This window comes from Macaca fascicularis, chromosome 1 (genome assembly GCF_037993035.2).
Source record: "Macaca fascicularis isolate 582-1 chromosome 1, T2T-MFA8v1.1".
Lineage (NCBI taxonomy): Eukaryota > Metazoa > Chordata > Mammalia > Primates > Cercopithecidae > Macaca > Macaca fascicularis.
The window spans coordinates 30,052,688-30,069,832 of record NC_088375.1 but is presented as its reverse complement, the minus strand read 5'-3'; the positions used below and the strand labels follow the sequence as shown (position 1 = coordinate 30,069,832).

General features: G+C 39.6%; 1 protein-coding gene across 2 annotated transcripts; it reads right to left on the bottom strand.

Moving 5' to 3' along the window:
- Nucleotides 1-796: 796 nt before the first annotated feature.
- On the bottom strand, nt 797-17,145 carry C1H1orf105 (chromosome 1 C1orf105 homolog). Of its 2 annotated transcripts, XM_045397243.2 has the most exons (5): nt 16,805-17,145; nt 13,508-13,582; nt 7,700-7,767; nt 4,235-4,302; nt 797-1,177 (listed from the first exon to the last, which is right to left on the bottom strand). In XM_045397243.2, exons 1-5 carry the CDS (start codon nt 16,871-16,873, stop codon nt 1,032-1,034), a joined length of 426 nt encoding a protein of 141 aa, XP_045253178.2. In that variant the 5' UTR covers nt 16,874-17,145; the 3' UTR covers nt 797-1,031. The 2 variants fall into 2 exon arrangements, 1 of the variants encoding a protein (XP_045253178.2); XR_010580080.1 differs by lacking the exon at nt 7,700-7,767 and having other exon boundaries at nt 1,110-1,177; nt 16,805-16,866.

The following is a 17,145-nucleotide window of genomic DNA, read 5'->3' as shown; positions in this document are numbered from 1 at the left end:
CTGTGCTTCTGGGTTGCAATAACAAATGTCTTGCCATTTTCCAGTCAGTACATCACAGTATCCTCTGTCGTCTACCAGAGTTAACCAACAGAGATAAGGCTAGAGGGCAACTTCTCTTTTTCTTCTTTATTCTTTTATTATTATTATTATTATTTATTCTTGTAGACATAGGGGTCTCCCTTTATTGCCCAGGCTGGTCTTAAACTCTTGGTCTCAAGTGATCCTCCTGCCTCAGTCTCCCAAAGCACTGGGACTACAGGCTTGAGCCGCTGTGCCGGGCCCCACATCTTTATTCTTTTTTACACTTATTTTATTTTATTTTGTTTGAGATGGAGTCTCACTCTGTTGCCCAGGCTGGAGTGCAGTGGTGTGATCTTGGCTCACTGCAACCTCTGTCTTCTGAGTTCAAGCGATTCTCCTGACTCAGCCTCCCGAGTAGCTGGGATTACAGGCACCTGCTACCAGCCACACCCGGCTACTTTTTGTATTTTTAGTAGAGACAGGTTTTTGCCATGTTGACCAGGCTGGTCTTGAACACTTGACTTCAAGTGATCCACCCACCTTGGCCTCCCAAAGTGCTGGGATTACAGGTGTGAGCTACTGCACCTAGCCTATTCCTTTATTCTTAATAAGCTGAATTCATGAGGGATTTCATGGAGCCATCTCTGGCCCCTGTCCTGAGGAAAGAGCTGAAATAACTTTCATAGAAAACTTGTGGCTTAAAAACAGAAGGATGTTTTCCACTTTAACATAGAGAGGAATCTTTAACAAAATAAAATGAGAGACAGTTACCATGTTCCATTTTCATCAACAGATCTTTATAATCATGTAAATTAAACCATTTTATGTTTAGGAGACATGAGAGAGAAGATAGAGGTAACAGCTAGAATACTAGCAATCTTAGGAAGGCAAAATTAAATCATCCTTTGGGAGAGGAGAGAAAATTGTGAGGAGAAGGTGCCAGTGTCAAAGATTGACTTGGCAAGGTTATTTTCTCTCTGGGAGTCTGGGAGGTGATGAGCTCCTACCGCTCACTGCCTCATCATCTTGGCTATTGGTTCCTTTCTGGGCAAGGAAGAATGTTGTCTCTCTTTTAGAGTTTTGTAGGCCTCCGTCAGTAGTCCGTGGAAGACAGCTGTCCTGGGGCCCAGAATGGGCAGTCTGTAGTGAATGCTTTCTGGATGACAGTACAAGAAGGAAGGAAGGACAAGTACTATTTAGATTCTATTCTTAAAGAAACTCAAAATAAGCACAGGCCAACAAAGACTTCTTCAACCTTATAAAACAGATTTAAAATTCACCTAATATTTTGTTTTTCAAATCCACCTTTTATTTTTTTCTTAAGAAAAGGAAGAAAAGAAAATGGAACAAAAACTTCACCTAATGATTTCTTTTAATAAAATTGCCTTTTCCCCTCACAACATTTAAACTTTTACAAATCTTGTCAATGAGGCCAAAAGGAGTATCCAGAAACAAAACTCAAGTATTAGACGTCATTACCCATTAAATTAAAAATGAAGATAAAACATGTCTGATGTTGTAATACGAGTCAGAGAGAAAAGAAGATTCAATTCTCAGGAGACTTTTAAGGGACACATATATAGTTCTGTTCTTTAAAAAAATAAAAATAAGAAATAAATATGATCTTACAAAAAGGCTACAGTAGGCAGAGAAAGTACTTTTGCATTTCAAAAGAAAACTGTATTTTGTGAAATAATTTATTTTGGGGTTCTTTAAAATCCTTACCCTACCTCTTCTTCAAATATGATTTATTAAAAGTTGGTTAATATTCTGTTTTTCCAGAAAACAGATTACTTGAATGGGGGTAAACCAGTGCATGAAATAACACCTTCCCATTGGGAATCACTGAGTGACTAAGAGAATTGGAACTCTGAATTCTCTGGAACAAGCTCCAGAGAACAAAGTCCAGCTGAATGAGAGATAGAGACATTACAGGATCACAAACCTTGGTTCCAGTTCAGTCTCATCACTGTACTGAAGAGGGAACAGCAGTCTAAGGTCACAGGCACTAATGGATTAAGAACCAGAACCCAGATATCCTTAATCCTAACCCAGTGCTCTTTGTGCCATATCCTACCACTGTGCCAGGTGGTAGGCTCACATCAGGTGGTTAGCATCTATATTAATGTTTATTGAGATTAAGAGTCTGTGGGTGTCATGGAATTCTGGGATCAGGTCAAAGATTCATGAAGGAATCTCCATCACTTGTAAAGATAAGTTCTTTCTATTTCCTTTGTTGTCATTAATAATTATTGATAATCTGTAATGAAAAGCAGAGTCCAGAAAAAAATGCTAGCAATCATTGTGACCAACAGTTGAGTTAGACAGTCATTGGCGGTAATGTTGTTCACTGGGATGAGTCAGTCACTTGGTATTTGTAGCAATCCACAGGGAACACAGCACAGGTGGAAGCTGGCTTCAGCAATAAGCAGCAAGTACCACAGTATGGACATGTCTAAGCTATATAAACCAGCGGGGCTGGAGCAGTGTCAGCAGTTTTCCTGGGTCAGTCAAAGGTGAAGACTACTTGTACCAAAGGTCTAGCTTTCAGTGGGACAACATGCTATTCTGGTTTTACAGGTGAGCACACAGAGACCAAGCCTATACAGCAAGACTAGGATTCCTACCGAGGTCTCATTGATTCTAGGCTAGTGCCTTTTTCATGACCTCTAAGAGCACATACAAGAGCAAAGTCAGCTCAGAAGGGTCATGACTATAATAAACAGTAGATCTACCAAGCTTCAGCTCCTAGCAAGTTTTACAACTACTCTCCCTGTAGTCCCACCTCTAAGATCACTGTTCTAGGATGAACTCTACGGATAAGAACCAGGGCCATCCAAAAACATAACATGCTGTTCCCGAGCACACAAAATCTAGCTCTTAAATTGCTAATTGAAGTATACTCCCAGAGATAATAAATTGATGAAAGGCATCTTGTTACATTGTTCTCTAGGGCCAAAAAATGTATTCTTGCTGAGGGAAAGGTATACAATGGTGGGTGTGTATGTGTGTGACTCATTCCTTTGCAAGGCAGGTCTGAAAAAATCCAGGTCCAAAGGAAACTCAGAATGAGTGTGTGGCTGGCACAGATAACTATGACATCAACTGCACATGCCTATCACCCATGTTCTCTTGGCTTCAAAAGAATGAGGTGGTCATAGACCAGGGAACAGCAGAGTGGGCAGCTTTTGTTGGGTGGGTACTCTTAGCTCCAGGCTCTTGGTTCCACTTTGGCTGAATGAGAGCCATGAGCTAGGCCAATATTTTGGGATACATAAGAAGTGATTGATTAGGACTGGAAGACTTTCATTCCACTCGAGTGGATATCCCCAAACCTCAGCTGTAACCTGAGTTTCTCGTCCTCCCTTTTGGCATCCCCTCAAGACATCCCTTCAATCCTCAAATTTCCTTTCTAAATATCTTTTTAGTTCTGGCCTAGTTCCCCTGCAACCTCCTAAGATAAAAGAGTTTTCCATATGTATAGAGTGAGGAAAGTGATCCTGATTTTCTTTACTGTATGTATCAAAAGAAAGAAAAATTCAAGTGGCTTCAGTTAATATGGGAGCAAATGAGAAAATGGACAGTCACTAAAGTGACAGCCTGTGCTGCAGTAAGCCCTTGAATTATATTACCCCAAATAATGGCTCACTCCATCTTCACCAGCCCAGTGTTGCCTTAACTAAAGCTGAGACTTAGGTCAATGCTGAAGCCTGAAATAGAGCTTCTTTCCTTGTTTCTATCAACAGCAAGTGAAGATAAGAATAGCACAGGCAGCTGCTGGGAGAAGGCAGGTATTTTAGGGAGCTGGTGGAGTGAAAGGTTCAGGGCCTTGGTGAGGCCACTCTGAGGGTATAGAGATGCAGTTCCCCTCCCATTTTTATTGATACCATCAGGACTGCCAATAAGGGAACTTTTATTTTGTTTGTACCCCATCTCCCCGGAAGTCTTCAGCCATATGTTGTGGACAGATCCTGGGAAGGAACATGACATGGATAAGGGCAAGTGAGGCCTAAGGAGGGCACAGGTGGTGCTGGAGTGAAAGAAGGGCTGTGAACTAATCCCAGCAGGTCAAAAGACAATATGTGAAAAAGAAAGGGATAGAAAGTGAGAATTTTCTCAGGAAATTTAGAAATTATTTTAGGGATCAGACTTTTATTCTACGGCATTTTTTTCCGTATGTTTCACACTATAAGTACTCTAAAAGAAAGCAAACCTGTTGGGATGTCATCATGGAAAGGCTCAGGGGTAGTCTGGAATTTGGGTTGATGAAGACTCATCATTCTGATTGGAAGAAATAAGAAAACACATTAGTTAATTGGCTAGGACTTGGTAGAAATGTGTCTTTATACATATTTATTTATTTATTTATTTGTTATTATTATTATTTTTGAGATGGAGTTTTTGCACTTGTTGCCCAGGCTGGAGTGCAGTGGTGTGATCTCAGCTCACTGCAACCTCTGCCTCGCGGGTTCAAGCAGTTCTTCTGCCTCAGCCTCCTGAGGGGCTGGGATTACAGGCGCACACCTCCACACCTGGCTAATTTTTGTATTTTCAGTAGAGATGGGGTTTTACCATGTTGGCCAGGCTGGTCTAAAACTCCTGACCTCAGGCAATCTGCCCACCTCAGCCTCCCAAAGTGCTGGGATTACAGGTGTGAACCAAGGTGCCCAGCCTCTTTATACATTTTTAAACACATGTGATCTCTTGAATCCAGACCTGTTAACCTGGTGATCAAGCCACTTTCTAGCAATGCGAGATGATTGGTCCAAAGACTGCTAATTCTCAACCTCTTTTTGATTAGCGTTGTTTTCATGGATTTTTGATAAAACCTTCATTTTGAATGTTTTATTCCACTGTCAGAACATATGTGGTCTGAAAATAGGAGGAATAAAGGAAAGAGTTCTCCAATTTCCAGAAGAAAAAAAAAAGCAGAACTCTTCCAGATCAATAATCAACCCTTAAAGAGTAAAGCTGAGAAAATATTTTGGTTAGAACCTTCCCATTAAAAAAAAAAAAAAAAAAAAGAACCTTCCCATTTCACAGAAAATGCCCTAACCACATCCTATTTCTCCTGGTGGCCAAGACTGTGGAGGTGACCCTTGAGGAAAATGCATATAAGCCAAAACCACTTCTACATTAGTCTAAATTGCTTAATTTCTTTTTTTTTTTTTTTTTTTTTTTTTTTTTTTTTTTTTTTGAGACGGAGTCTCGCTCTGTCGCCCAGGCTGGAGTGCAGTGGCCGGATCTCAGCTCACTGCAAGCTCCGCCTCCCGGGTTCACGCCATTCTCCTGCCTCAGCCTCCTGAGTAGCTGGGACTACAGGCGCCCACCACCTCGCCCGGCTAGTTTTTTGTATTTTTTTAGTAGAGACGGGGTTTCACCGTGTTAGCCAGGATGGTCTCGATCTCCCGACCTCGTGATCCGCCCGTCTCGGCCTCCCAAAGTGCTGGGATTACAGGCTTGAGCCACCGCGCCCGGCTAAATTGCTTAATTTCTAAAGACTGACACATTAGTAAACTTTGATGGGCCATCTAAGGCTCTACATTCATTTCATGGCTTCTACTTCCACAAAGATCTTCCAAGATTATTTTTGCTTTGCTACCAAAAATATAGCGAGTTAAGCCAGTTTGCTTTAATCAATTGTCACTGAGATTGAGAAAAAGAGAAAGCAAAACCCCTTCTATTATCCATTTTGGGCAAACAGGCAGATGGTATGTTCAGAACTGAATAGTTTAAACTCTGTCTATTCTATAATTCAACAAATATGTATCTATCCTGCCATCTTTTCTCCTTCTCTTCCTTTTTTCCTTCATTCTTTTCATTCCATAAGTATTATAATTCCTGCAATGGCTATAACTAAAGTCACTTTAAAAAAAAAACATAATTTCTGTGAAGATAATTGCACTTGCCTACATATGCAGTGATACTTAAAAAGTATGAAAAAAGAAACCAACATCTAGTGCTAGGAACAAATTTGGAAAAGTTCAAGATAGAACCAGGCCCTTGCTTTATAGTCACTCTAGTTAAGTCTCAAACAGAAGTTGTATGTTTTCCTCCAAAACACTGAAAAAAAGAATACAACAATCAGTCTCATGATACATCTGGTTGATGTTGACATGATTTTAGGATTGGTTCAATCCTTGATCTTAGTTTTAGAGGGATAAGAGCTATTTGTTTAAAATACAACTAATTAATGTTCTGGGATTTTGCATTTAAATAAAGTACAAAACTTGCAAGATAAGTAAAATGGGGCAACAAATTTCAAAAGGTTATTTCACAGAAGGGTGGAATTTTGCTCAGAAATCTCTGATTTTACATGCTTCAGTTTTCCATTTAAAGTTCATAATGAATATTTATTAGAATTACCTCTATCATATAAGAGCTCTTTAAAACTATAGAGTCAGTACAGGTAAATGTTATTATTGATGGAGCTTGTACTGCTCAAATAGCCACTTCCTCCATAACCTTGTCTACCTTGGCCAGGAACTGGGTACATGTTTTCAGTGTATCTGGGTCTATATTTGAGTCTGGAACAAATGGCCCTAAGGTCGTAAATGGAATCAGGACATGTACCACTGTGCAACATAAGGTTAAAAAAACCTATTTATTTTTCTACATTATTGCTTTCTGTATGAGGAAAAAATTAAAATGGCCATTAGATTACATATAGCTTTCTTGGTTAGTCATATGTCAGGGTGAGTATATGTCTACTTTCCAACCATCTACTGCAATGCAAGTTGACCTGTGTTGATGTCCTATTCAGAATGAGTCCATGTTTTGCATGTCGTAATAAAGTAAAAACAGAGTCCTTCTTCCCTAATAGTTAAATATAGAAGAAAAAAAATCTTTGAAAAACCAGGCCGGGCGCAGTGGCTGACACCTGTAATCACAGCACTTTGGGAGGCCGAGGTGGGTAGATCACCAGAGGTCAGGAGTTTGAGACCAGCCTGGCCAACATGGTGAAACCCCATCTCCACTAAGAAAAAAAAAAATGCCAGGCATGGTGGTGGGCACCTGTAATCCCAGCTACTTGGGAAATCGAGGCAGGAGAATTGCTTGAACCTGGGAGGTGGAGGTTGCAGTGAGCCAAGATTGCGCCACCCCACTGCAGCCTGGGCGACAGAGAGAGACTCCATCTCAAAAAGAAAAAAACAAAACAACACAAAACACACACAAAAATCAGAATTCCAATTGGATTTTATATCTGTTATACGCGATCTTGATAAAGAAAATAAAAAAGCTTTAAATAACAACCAAACAAACTGATAAAGAGGAATTTTAGTTACTAAAACGTAGCAGAGAACATCTTGGACTAAGGAAAGATTATGTGTAATCTTCCATATCTTGGAGATTAGATACGTCATCTACATGGAGAACTTGTATTTAGTTCCATCTGAATTATCAAAGAAATTTCCTATTCTATTTCTTATATTGTTCTTGTGAAGGTGGAAAGGAAGATTATACTTTCTGCAATACTTTCAGTAGTTGTTCAAGCAAAAAGGCGAACTTTCTTTTTTGATCTAATGATTTGGTTTAACCTGAAAAAAAAAAACAGTCAAGAATCCTGTTCCCAAAGCATTCCTTAAACATTCCTCTAACTATGCTTCTCAATCCACTCTCCTGTGTCCTCAGATATAATGAGAATTAAGTCATGTCCTGATTTAAATTGTTGACTTACCTATGACTCATAAAATTCTCAAAGGATACTTTTGGATCATCTGGGATTTTCACTGTTCTTGGTTGTACCTCAAGAAGAAAGTCTCATTTAGAATGCTGCCTATAACTGCATTCTAATTTAAATACATAATGTACCACTTTAGTGAATTTGAGTTGTATTTAATATCAAAGTCCTTCATACATCCTTTTGTGATGTGAATGAACCAGAAGATTTCACCCTTCCCTCAAGCCAGCGTCATTGTTCTTCCCTGGATATCAGTTGAAATTAGATATACAGATTTAGTAAATCTTTAAAATCGGTTTGTTTAGATGCCCTCACCCCCAACACACACATGTTCTTGAGGTCTCAGGTTAGCTATCACTTTCTCAGAGACTGCTGACTGCTGGACTACTGTTCGGTAGTCCTCTGCTCTATGTTCTTAGGGCCTCCTGGATCAAAATATTCATAACCTTTATATTGTAGTTACTTGTGTGATGTCTGGGTTCCCTAATAGACTTGCAGCTTTATGAGGGCATAGTCCTTGTCTCTATTTTTGTATTTCCAGCTGCTAACATAATGTCTGTTTAAGAAATATTTTTGATCAAATTAGTGAATGAATGAACCCACTTTGAAGCACACTTGAAATTTTAAAGGTGTATTTCATACAGGCCTAAAATCAATGCACAGTTACAGTATTTTTGGTTAAGAAACATCACTTTCTTGAACTTTTCCAAGTTTGTTCCCAGCACTAGATGTTGGTTTTAAGAATGTTTTCACTAGGAAGCATTTTTCCATTATTTCTCAAAAATTATTGTAGCTATAATAATAAAATGATAATCACAAAGATGTGGGTGCAGGTCACTCTACTAAGTGACTTGTACCAAGTGACTCATGATTTCAGTTTATGACATAACAAAGTTACAATTACAATGTCTTAAGGACCTTTAGAAGTGCTTGAAAATAGCAAAAAAAAAAAAAAAAAAAAAAAAAAAAAAAAAAAAAAAAAAAAACGAATGCAAAGGCTATACAAATGCCAAGAACATACTATGTTTAATCAGCTTGTTCTCCTAACTCATTAGCTGAAGAAAGGATGGGAGAGGGAGAGGAGGTGATCTGGTAACGAGGAGTCTCTGGGCATAGTGGGGGCAGCCAAGGCTTTAGTAAGAACCTGAGGAGAGATTTCTAAACATAAAAGTGGATGAGAATGTACTAGAGACAGACTGCTTTATTCAAAAATGTATATAAGTTGACTCTGCTACAAGGGAAGATGCAGGAAACCCTAACTCCTCCTGAATAGCATGATTCCTGTTCTAAATCCCCTAAATCCAGCCAGTGCTGTTGTATGAATGAACTGTGCTACAGGGGCGACATCAGAACAAAGCTGCCTGCCAAAGACAGGATTTTTGTTTTTGAGAAAAAGGGTACTGTGATAGACTCCTATTCACTCTTGAAAACCCCGAATAGTCTTTTTTCTTCAAGGAAGACTTCCCTGATATTTACTTTCACTGCCCCTTCACTCCCCATCAGATCTATTTCTATTTACATTGATCACATTCTATTGTCATTATTTATTTGTTGACTCCTTAAAGACAGGTCTTATGTCTTTCTTTTTTTTTTTTTTCTTTGCAGTTTACCTAAGTACCTGGCCCATGGCAGACAATCAATAAATATGTGTTGAAATAAACTTAAATTATTTTGAAACAATTTTTAAGTATATATGCTAGAGAATATCTGTTTACCGTATGTCTAGCTTGACCGTCCTACTTTTAAGGGACTTGAAAGTGTTAATTAGAGAGCAATGCAGATAACAGAAGGACTACAAAATAGGTGCATGAAGGGGAAAATGAGCTGTTTGGAGCAGAGATGTCATAAAACACAGCCTAGATAAAACCAAGGCAAATATCCCTGGTGATTCACAACCATAAGTGTCAGTAGGTATTTCTTCTGCACTAAATGAATGAGCTTCTGGCCCAAGGTTACATAGGAATATGAATAGTTATATAACCAGGTCCTATTTACATTTTTTTGAGATTCATTCATTTTGTGCTTTTATTTAGTGCTAATTTCTTTTTATTGGTATTTATGATATCATGTATTATAAGTCACCATCGTAATGTACAATTTAGTAGTTTTTAGTATATTCAGAAAGTTGTAAAACAATCACCATTATTTACTCCTAGAATATTTCTTGACCCCAAAAAGAAACCACATGCCTATTAGCAATTACTTCTCACTCACTCCTCCCCCCAATCTTTGACAACCACTGTCTATTTTCTGTCTCTATGAATTTTCCTATTTTGGACATTTCATATAAATGGAACCAATATAATATGTGATCTTTTGCATCTGGTTTCTTTTACTTAGCAAAATGTTTTCAAGGTTCATCCATGTTATAGCATGTTTTAGTACTTCATTCTTTTTTATGATTAATATTCTATTATATAGATAGATCACATTTTGTTTATTCATTAATCAAGCTATAAGCATTTGGGTTATTTCCACTTTTCAGCTATTAAGATATGGCTGCTATGCACATTCTTGTAGAAGTTTGTGTGTCAATATGTTTTTAATTCTCTTGAATTGCTGGGTCATATGGTAACTCGGTGTCTAAGGTTTTGAGGAATTCCCAAACTGTTTTCCAAAGCAACTGTACTGTTTTACATTCCTATCAGCAACTTATGAGGATTCTAATTTCTTCACATCCTGGCCAACACTTGTTATTATCCACTGTTTTATTATTAATATTATTACAGCCATCCTAGTGCATGGAAAGTGTATATCATTGTGGTTTTGATTTGCATTTGCCTAATAACAAATAATGTTGAGTATCTTTTCATGTGTTTATTGGTCGTTTGTAGATCTTCTTTAGAGAGTGTCTATTGAAACTTTTTGCTCACTTTTCAACTAGGGTGTTTGCCTTTTTATTGTTGAGTTGTAAGTGTTCCTTATATATTCCAGATACTAGTCCCCTATGTGATATAATCCTTCATCTGTTGATTTGCAAATATTTGGGTTGTCTTGTCATGCTCTTGATGATGTTCCTTGTAGCACAAAAGTTTAAAATTTTGATGAAGACTGATTTATCTATATTCTTTTGTTGTTTGTGCTTCGGGTGTCCTATCTTAGAAACCATTGCCTTATCCAAGGTCATGAAACTTTATACCTATGTTTTCTTCTAAGAGTTTTATGGTTTTAGGTCTTACATTTAGGTCTTTGACCTATTTTGAGTTATTTTTGTACATGGTGTGAGGAAGAGGTACAAATTCATTCTTTTGTATATATCTATGCAGCTGCCCCTGTCCCACTTATTGAAAATACTATTCTTTCCTCATTGAACTGTCTTGGTGCCTTTGTCAAAAATCAATTGTTTATAAATGTAAGAATTTACTTCTGAACTCTCAATTTTATTCCGTTGATCTATTTGTCTATCTTTATGGAAGTACCATACAGTACTTAATTTCTATTAAGAGGAATGAACAACAGACAGTCCTGACCATAGCTTTGTAGTTAGTTTTAAAATCAAGAAGTGTGAGACCTTCACCTTTGTTCTTCTTTTTAAAGGTTGTTTGGCTATCCTGGATCTCTTGCATTTTAATATAAATTTTAAGATATGATTGCAAATTTCTATAAAATGGCATCTGGGATTTTGAGGATTACATTAAATATGTAGATCAGTTTGGGGGAGTATACCATCTTTACAATGTTAAGTGTTCCAATCCATAAACACGGGGTTCTTTCCGTTTATTTAGGCCTTTTAAATTTTCTTTCCACAATGTTTTATACTTTTCATTGTATAGCTCTTGTGCTTCTCTTGTTAAATTTATTCCAAAATAATTTTTGATGGTATTACAAATGGCATTCTTTTCTTCATTTTTGGATTGTTCACTGCTATTAACATAAATTGAGGTTCATATATTGATCTTGTATCCTCAACACTGCTGTATCCATTTATTAACTCTAATAGTTTTCTATGCATTCCTTAGGACTTTCTCTATATAAGATCATATCATCTGCAAATAGACTAGTTGTACTTCTTTCTTTCTAATGTGGATGGCTTTTATTTCTTTTTCTTATGTTTCTGGATAGCGTGTATAGTAAAATGTTGAGTAGAAGTGTCAGGAACAGACTGACAACAACAGAACAGATTGTTGCCTTGTTTCTAATCTTAGGGGAAAGTATCCAGTCTTTTACCATTAAGCAGGGTGTCAGCTGTTGGTTTTCCAAGCTGCTCTTTATTAGGTTGTGGAAGTTCCCTTCTATTCCTAGGAGTCTTTTTATATATTCCCCAGTATTTCTATTCAACTCACTGCTGAGAAAGAAGGGGTGTCACAGTGACTGCAGCAGATCTGCAGTCCTTCCCCTTGGGAGGACTTTGAGGTGCTACTGCATAGAGTGAGGCAAGGGTATTTCATGTTTATTTTCTAACTTTCTGTAGTTTCTCACTAGGTTCTGACAGCAGTAGAGAAGAGTCCCTGGGCACTTTTGTGTTTGAAGCCCTTCCTTTTAGAAGCTGCAATAAATGGTAAAATTACAGCATGCTCCACTTCTATCATTCCTGGACAATGGCAAAGGTCAGAGAAGAGGTCTTGAGAAAGAGGACTGCTGCTGACGTCTCAAGTGTGCCAGCTGGCCAAGGCCAGCTTAGGCCTGGGGTTAGTGCATTCTAAATGTGGACACAAGGGATTCCAGGAATAAGACCAGGAGAAATCCCAATTCTAGTTTCCCAGACTCCAGCCAATGCTAATATTTAACACACACAATGACCCTAATTATGTAGAAAATGAACATAGATGGCAACATCCAGGTGCAGCTTTGCCAGCAGCTTCAGTTAAATTTCTAAATCCCACATAAAAATTTCACAAAACTGCCACTCTCTTTCATATCCGACTGACCTGAAGACTTGCCATGAACTCAGTGAAGGAGCTTCTCTTATACCTTCCATTTTTCTTCCATTCCTTTAAAGCACATTTAGCCTACACATTTAGCCCCACCTTTCTCCTGAAGTCAAAGGAGAATTATAGGATATCAGAGTTGAAGAAACCCTTCTTCAGCTCTTACGTCAAACCTAATCATGTTGCTAAATTAACCCTTAACCAAAGCCTCTTCCTTACCCTGACGCTAACAACCATCCCAATGCTAACTCTAATTCTTAATTTAACCCAAGTCCTAACTCCAGCCTAGTCTAGCATCCTTCCTGAATCAGGCCTCTGATTCAGCAACTGTGATAGGTGGCAGAAGTTCGTTTTTGTTCCCTCCACATCTCCCTTGCTCTCCTTCTTTCTTTTCCTAATACTCCTTCCCGACTACCATTCTCCACTACATATTACAAGTATCCAAGGCAGCTGACACCACCCCCGACTACCTAGAAAGTACTGTAGACTCTCTCCCCAGTCTTTCTCTTGAGGTGCAAACTAAATTAACAGTAAACCCAAAGATGAAGCTGTTTGTCTTCTGATTGTTATGGTGGAGAAATGAGTGTGTGCATATGTGTTGCGTGAGGGCTACATTAAGGAGGGAGAAGGAGCTTCATAATCCCCTAAGCCTCTGAGAGTCTGTAAGTTACTTAGGAGCCCAAGGCGAAGTGGCTCATTGCATCTCTACTCTGGCCCACCTATCTTGGTTACCCTTTGGCTTGTTGAAATGGAGAAGGTTTACCATGTTCTGTCAGTCGATGCTGCTTCCAGGACCAACCATTCCTCCTTGGCAGCCTTTACCTAGGCCCTCCTGGCAATGGGTCCCATCACTCTCTCTCTCCACAGGGCTTGGTGGGGAAGGGCAGTGCTGCACCCTGAGATGCCTGTGCCCATTTCTGTCTTCCCCCTTGCCTACCATTTTCATTTCTCGACATGTGGAGCACAGCTGTTGGTTTCTGAGCAGCATGGAGTCACGCTGGTTCCTCCTGGTCTGAGGGGAAAGAGAGACAGAGAAAGGTGAGGAAATGGTGGGGCACATAGGGCAGCAAAGACGTAGGAAAGCAGTGGAGGGGTGAGAGAGGTAACAGTTTTTCTTTCCATAAAACAGAGATGGGCACTCTGGTCTCAGCCCCATCCAGGGTGGGTGTTGAATCTGGAGTGTGCTGCAGTTGGTAGGTTCTGAGAGTTTAGGCAGGAGGGAGTGAGACACAGGCTAGGTGGCGGTCTTGAGGCTGCTGCATACAGTGGTATAGATAAAAAGACAGCTGGCAGAGATGGCTGGGGCCTGAAATTCAGTGCGGTCTCTACTTTCCAGCCTGAGCACCTGTGTCTGAGGGGCTGCATTCTCCTATAGGTGGGCTATATTTTCCATTTCATACAAAGGCTCTACCATATAGACTGAGGATCTCTGATGGCCTAAGAAAGAATGAAGAGAAGACTTCTCTTCCTCAAATCTTTTTTCACGGGCCTTTCCTAAGCATCACCCTCCTTTCTCATGCCTTAACCCTGGGCCAGCATCAGCTCTCATACATCCATGGTCCAGCACCATTTGGCCCTTCTGTACCTCCTAAGCACAATGATTGAAGCCACAAGCAGAACGCAAGCTTCTGTGTGGGTTCTGAGTCCCTTCAATCCTCTGGGAAAGAGAGGCTGTATCAGCAGGTGAAGAAACAACCAGTAGAGGAAGGGGAGGGGCACTGTGTCTGCTCATTGTAACCACTGGTTTTTGTTCTGACTTCATTTCTGCAAAAGGGTTAAAGAGAGGACTTTGGAGCATTTATACCTGGTTCAGGAGGTTTTCATTTGCATCTCTGATAAAGGTTTGCTTAGGAAGCATATAGGAACTTGAGGCTAAAATTATGTTTGGGGACTCTCTCTTAATCTTCCTCATTCACATTTACATCAGTCATGAGATATGGTCACAGAAAGTGTAGAATATGGGGAAGAGGAAAACCACAGTGAGAAGACTATTGACTGAAGTCTTCTCTTTCCTTTGATGCACTTGCTGGCCCATCACTACATGGTATGTCTTGACCCATTCCTGTTGCCCTGGGAGGCGTGGGAAATAGAAAGAGGAAGAATAGAAAGTGAGGAGTTTCTGAGGTGTGCTCCTAGGATGACCTCTGCCAGATTGTTCTGCAAGTAGCTTCATCCTGTGAGAGACATACAGCACTTAGGTGAGGCATCATTGGGGATTTGAGGGCTAAAAACTATTAACAAAGTTGGATTCTTTTGATAAATATTTAAAATACACTTCATTTTTATAGGGCGTTCTAAAAAGAATCAACTCAGTATCACAATGTTGTGGGTTGGTATGTCAAAGTATGTGTGTGAATAACTAGATTCATTCATTCAACAACAAACATCTATTGTGAGGCTACCAAGTAAAGGGTGCTGTGATGGGGGTCATACCGATGAATAAGGCAAAGTTTCTGGAAGGAAGTCTGTAAGGAAGACAAAAGAAGAATACAAATTTATTCATTTACCCACTCATTAGGTACTGGAGACATTTAAATAAATAAGACATAGTTTGTGACCTCAAGCTGCTCACCATCCAAGAAGTATGATGGTGTTGAAGGTGCTACAACAGAAATGTATCAAGGCCTCAATGAAGCTGAAAAGGGTCATTGAGCTTAACTGGGGGTGGGGCAGAGAGGGAAGGGTGTGAGAAGGGTGAAAAAACAGGCAATGCTTGGGTAGGTATTTATGGAGTGAACAAGGATGGTGAGGGTGTTACAAGCCCAGGAAATACTATGCAACAACCTGGAAGAATAACCTAGCCAATCAGCTTCAGGTAAGTGAATGTAGGTTGGACTGGACAGGTTGTCTGGTTGGAGGATGAATGGAGTGAGAAGAGAGACTAGAGAGGAAGTGTCTATGTGTACTGACTCCTCTGCTTTGGGCTGATTCAATTTTCTACCATGTCTTCCTGATACCCCTGGGGGTGGTATCCCCTGAAGCTCCAGCTCCTCCCTCCATCCCTCACATCTCTGAGGTATGAGAATCAGGTACATTTCTGAAACTGCAATTAAGGTAGGACACACTAGATATCACACAAGAGGCAGTAATACCTCTGTGCCTTCAGAAAACAGAGAGACCACTTCTGATTGGAGAAATCAGGGAAGACTTCCTAGAAGTGGATTTGCACTCAGTCTGAAGGGATGAGGAAGACCCGGACAGAGGGAGGCAGATATGAGAGAATCCTTGGGCAGGCTTGTTTTTAGTAGAGTTATAAGTTCTTCACTGAAATTATTTACTTCACCTTTTTCTAGACTTCTCGTTTCTGCTAAGACTACTACTAGACCATACAGGAATTGCAATCTCAGAGCTCATTGCAAATCAAGCAACAGATATTATTTGCAAGATCTCCAAAGTACATTTCAAGATCTTGCTAGGTTAAAGACAACTGTAAATGTGACTACAGAGTCCCATAACATAATGACTGTCATCTCTTAGAATCTGAGGCATGAAATGCTTATATATTGTCCCACCTGGCCTTGAGAACTACTCGTTTAAGACATAGTGTAGGTGTTACATCTTCAGAAAACCTTTCTCCTGGAGCTGCTACCATTTCTCACCCTCCTAACTTCAGTTGGGTGCCTGCCTCTTTGATTGCATCATAAACTCGGTCTAGCTTTCTTTGTATTTGCACTATTCTTCTTGTTTTTAAATGTGTTTGTTTCCTCCACTGGGTTGAGAGTTATTATATTTAAGAGCAAGAATCATGTTTTACACATCTTTGTACTCCTAGAACCTATGATAGAACCTGGCACATAGCAAGTATTCAACAAACATTGGGCGAATGAATGAATCATTGTAAGCAATTTAAATTATGAGATCTAAATATAGATACAATCAACACACACACACACATATATATATAAAACAAAAAGTGCATATGTAAATGGATATCACTATTATAACACTGTCTTTGGGGAAATGTTACAGAACATTAGTGTTGTAGTGCAACAAATTCATTCTATGTAATACATTGGGGAAGAACACTGGCTAGATGCCCAAAGAGCTCTGTTCCAGTCTTGGCTCATAAACAACTTGGGTGACTTTTGTCAATCATATAAACTCTCCAGGTCTCCCTTCCCCTACTGATAATCGTCTTTGTGGCCAAAAAGACAGAGGCAGATGCTCTAATCCTGTCCCTTTACACTTTACATGTAAAGATAAAAAGCAATCTTTGATCTGTGCCGTACTCTACCTCAGACTCGCTATCAGCTGAAGCCTGGCTTCCAAGAAGGGATGCTCCATTTCTATCTGGAGAAGGCATGAGGGCATTGAAGGGTCACGGAAGGCAGCTGTGACAGGCTACTTTAAAGGTGATGCGAACATTTAAGACTCCATGTCCTGCAGGCCTCATTTCCTCCATTCTGTCTTGCTTTCTTTCCCAGCCCTGAAACCCAGGTCTTTGGTCTTTTTCTTCTGTTGCATTCCCTTCTCACTCTTGGTTTCCTTATGACCAGCTCAGCAGCAATAACAGGAATGGAGAGGGAATTGTCCAGGTTCACAGCACAAGGCCCTGGTTTTATCAGGTCTAGAGCC

What these genes read in the sequence shown, in the direction of transcription:
- C1H1orf105 (XM_045397243.2), bottom strand. Translation starts at nt 16,873, where the DNA reads ATGCCTTCTCCAGATAGAAATGGAGCATCCCTTCTTGGAAGCCAGGCT. An exon ending in CATGTCGAGAAATGAAAATG is followed by an intron (nt 7,768 to 13,507) that starts GTAGGCAAGGGG and finishes TTTCTTCTTGAG; the next exon opens with GTACAACCAAGAACAGTGAA. An exon ending in CCATGATGACATCCCAACAG is followed by an intron (nt 1,178 to 4,234) that starts GTTTGCTTTCTT and finishes ACTGTCATCCAG; the next exon opens with AAAGCATTCACTACAGACTG.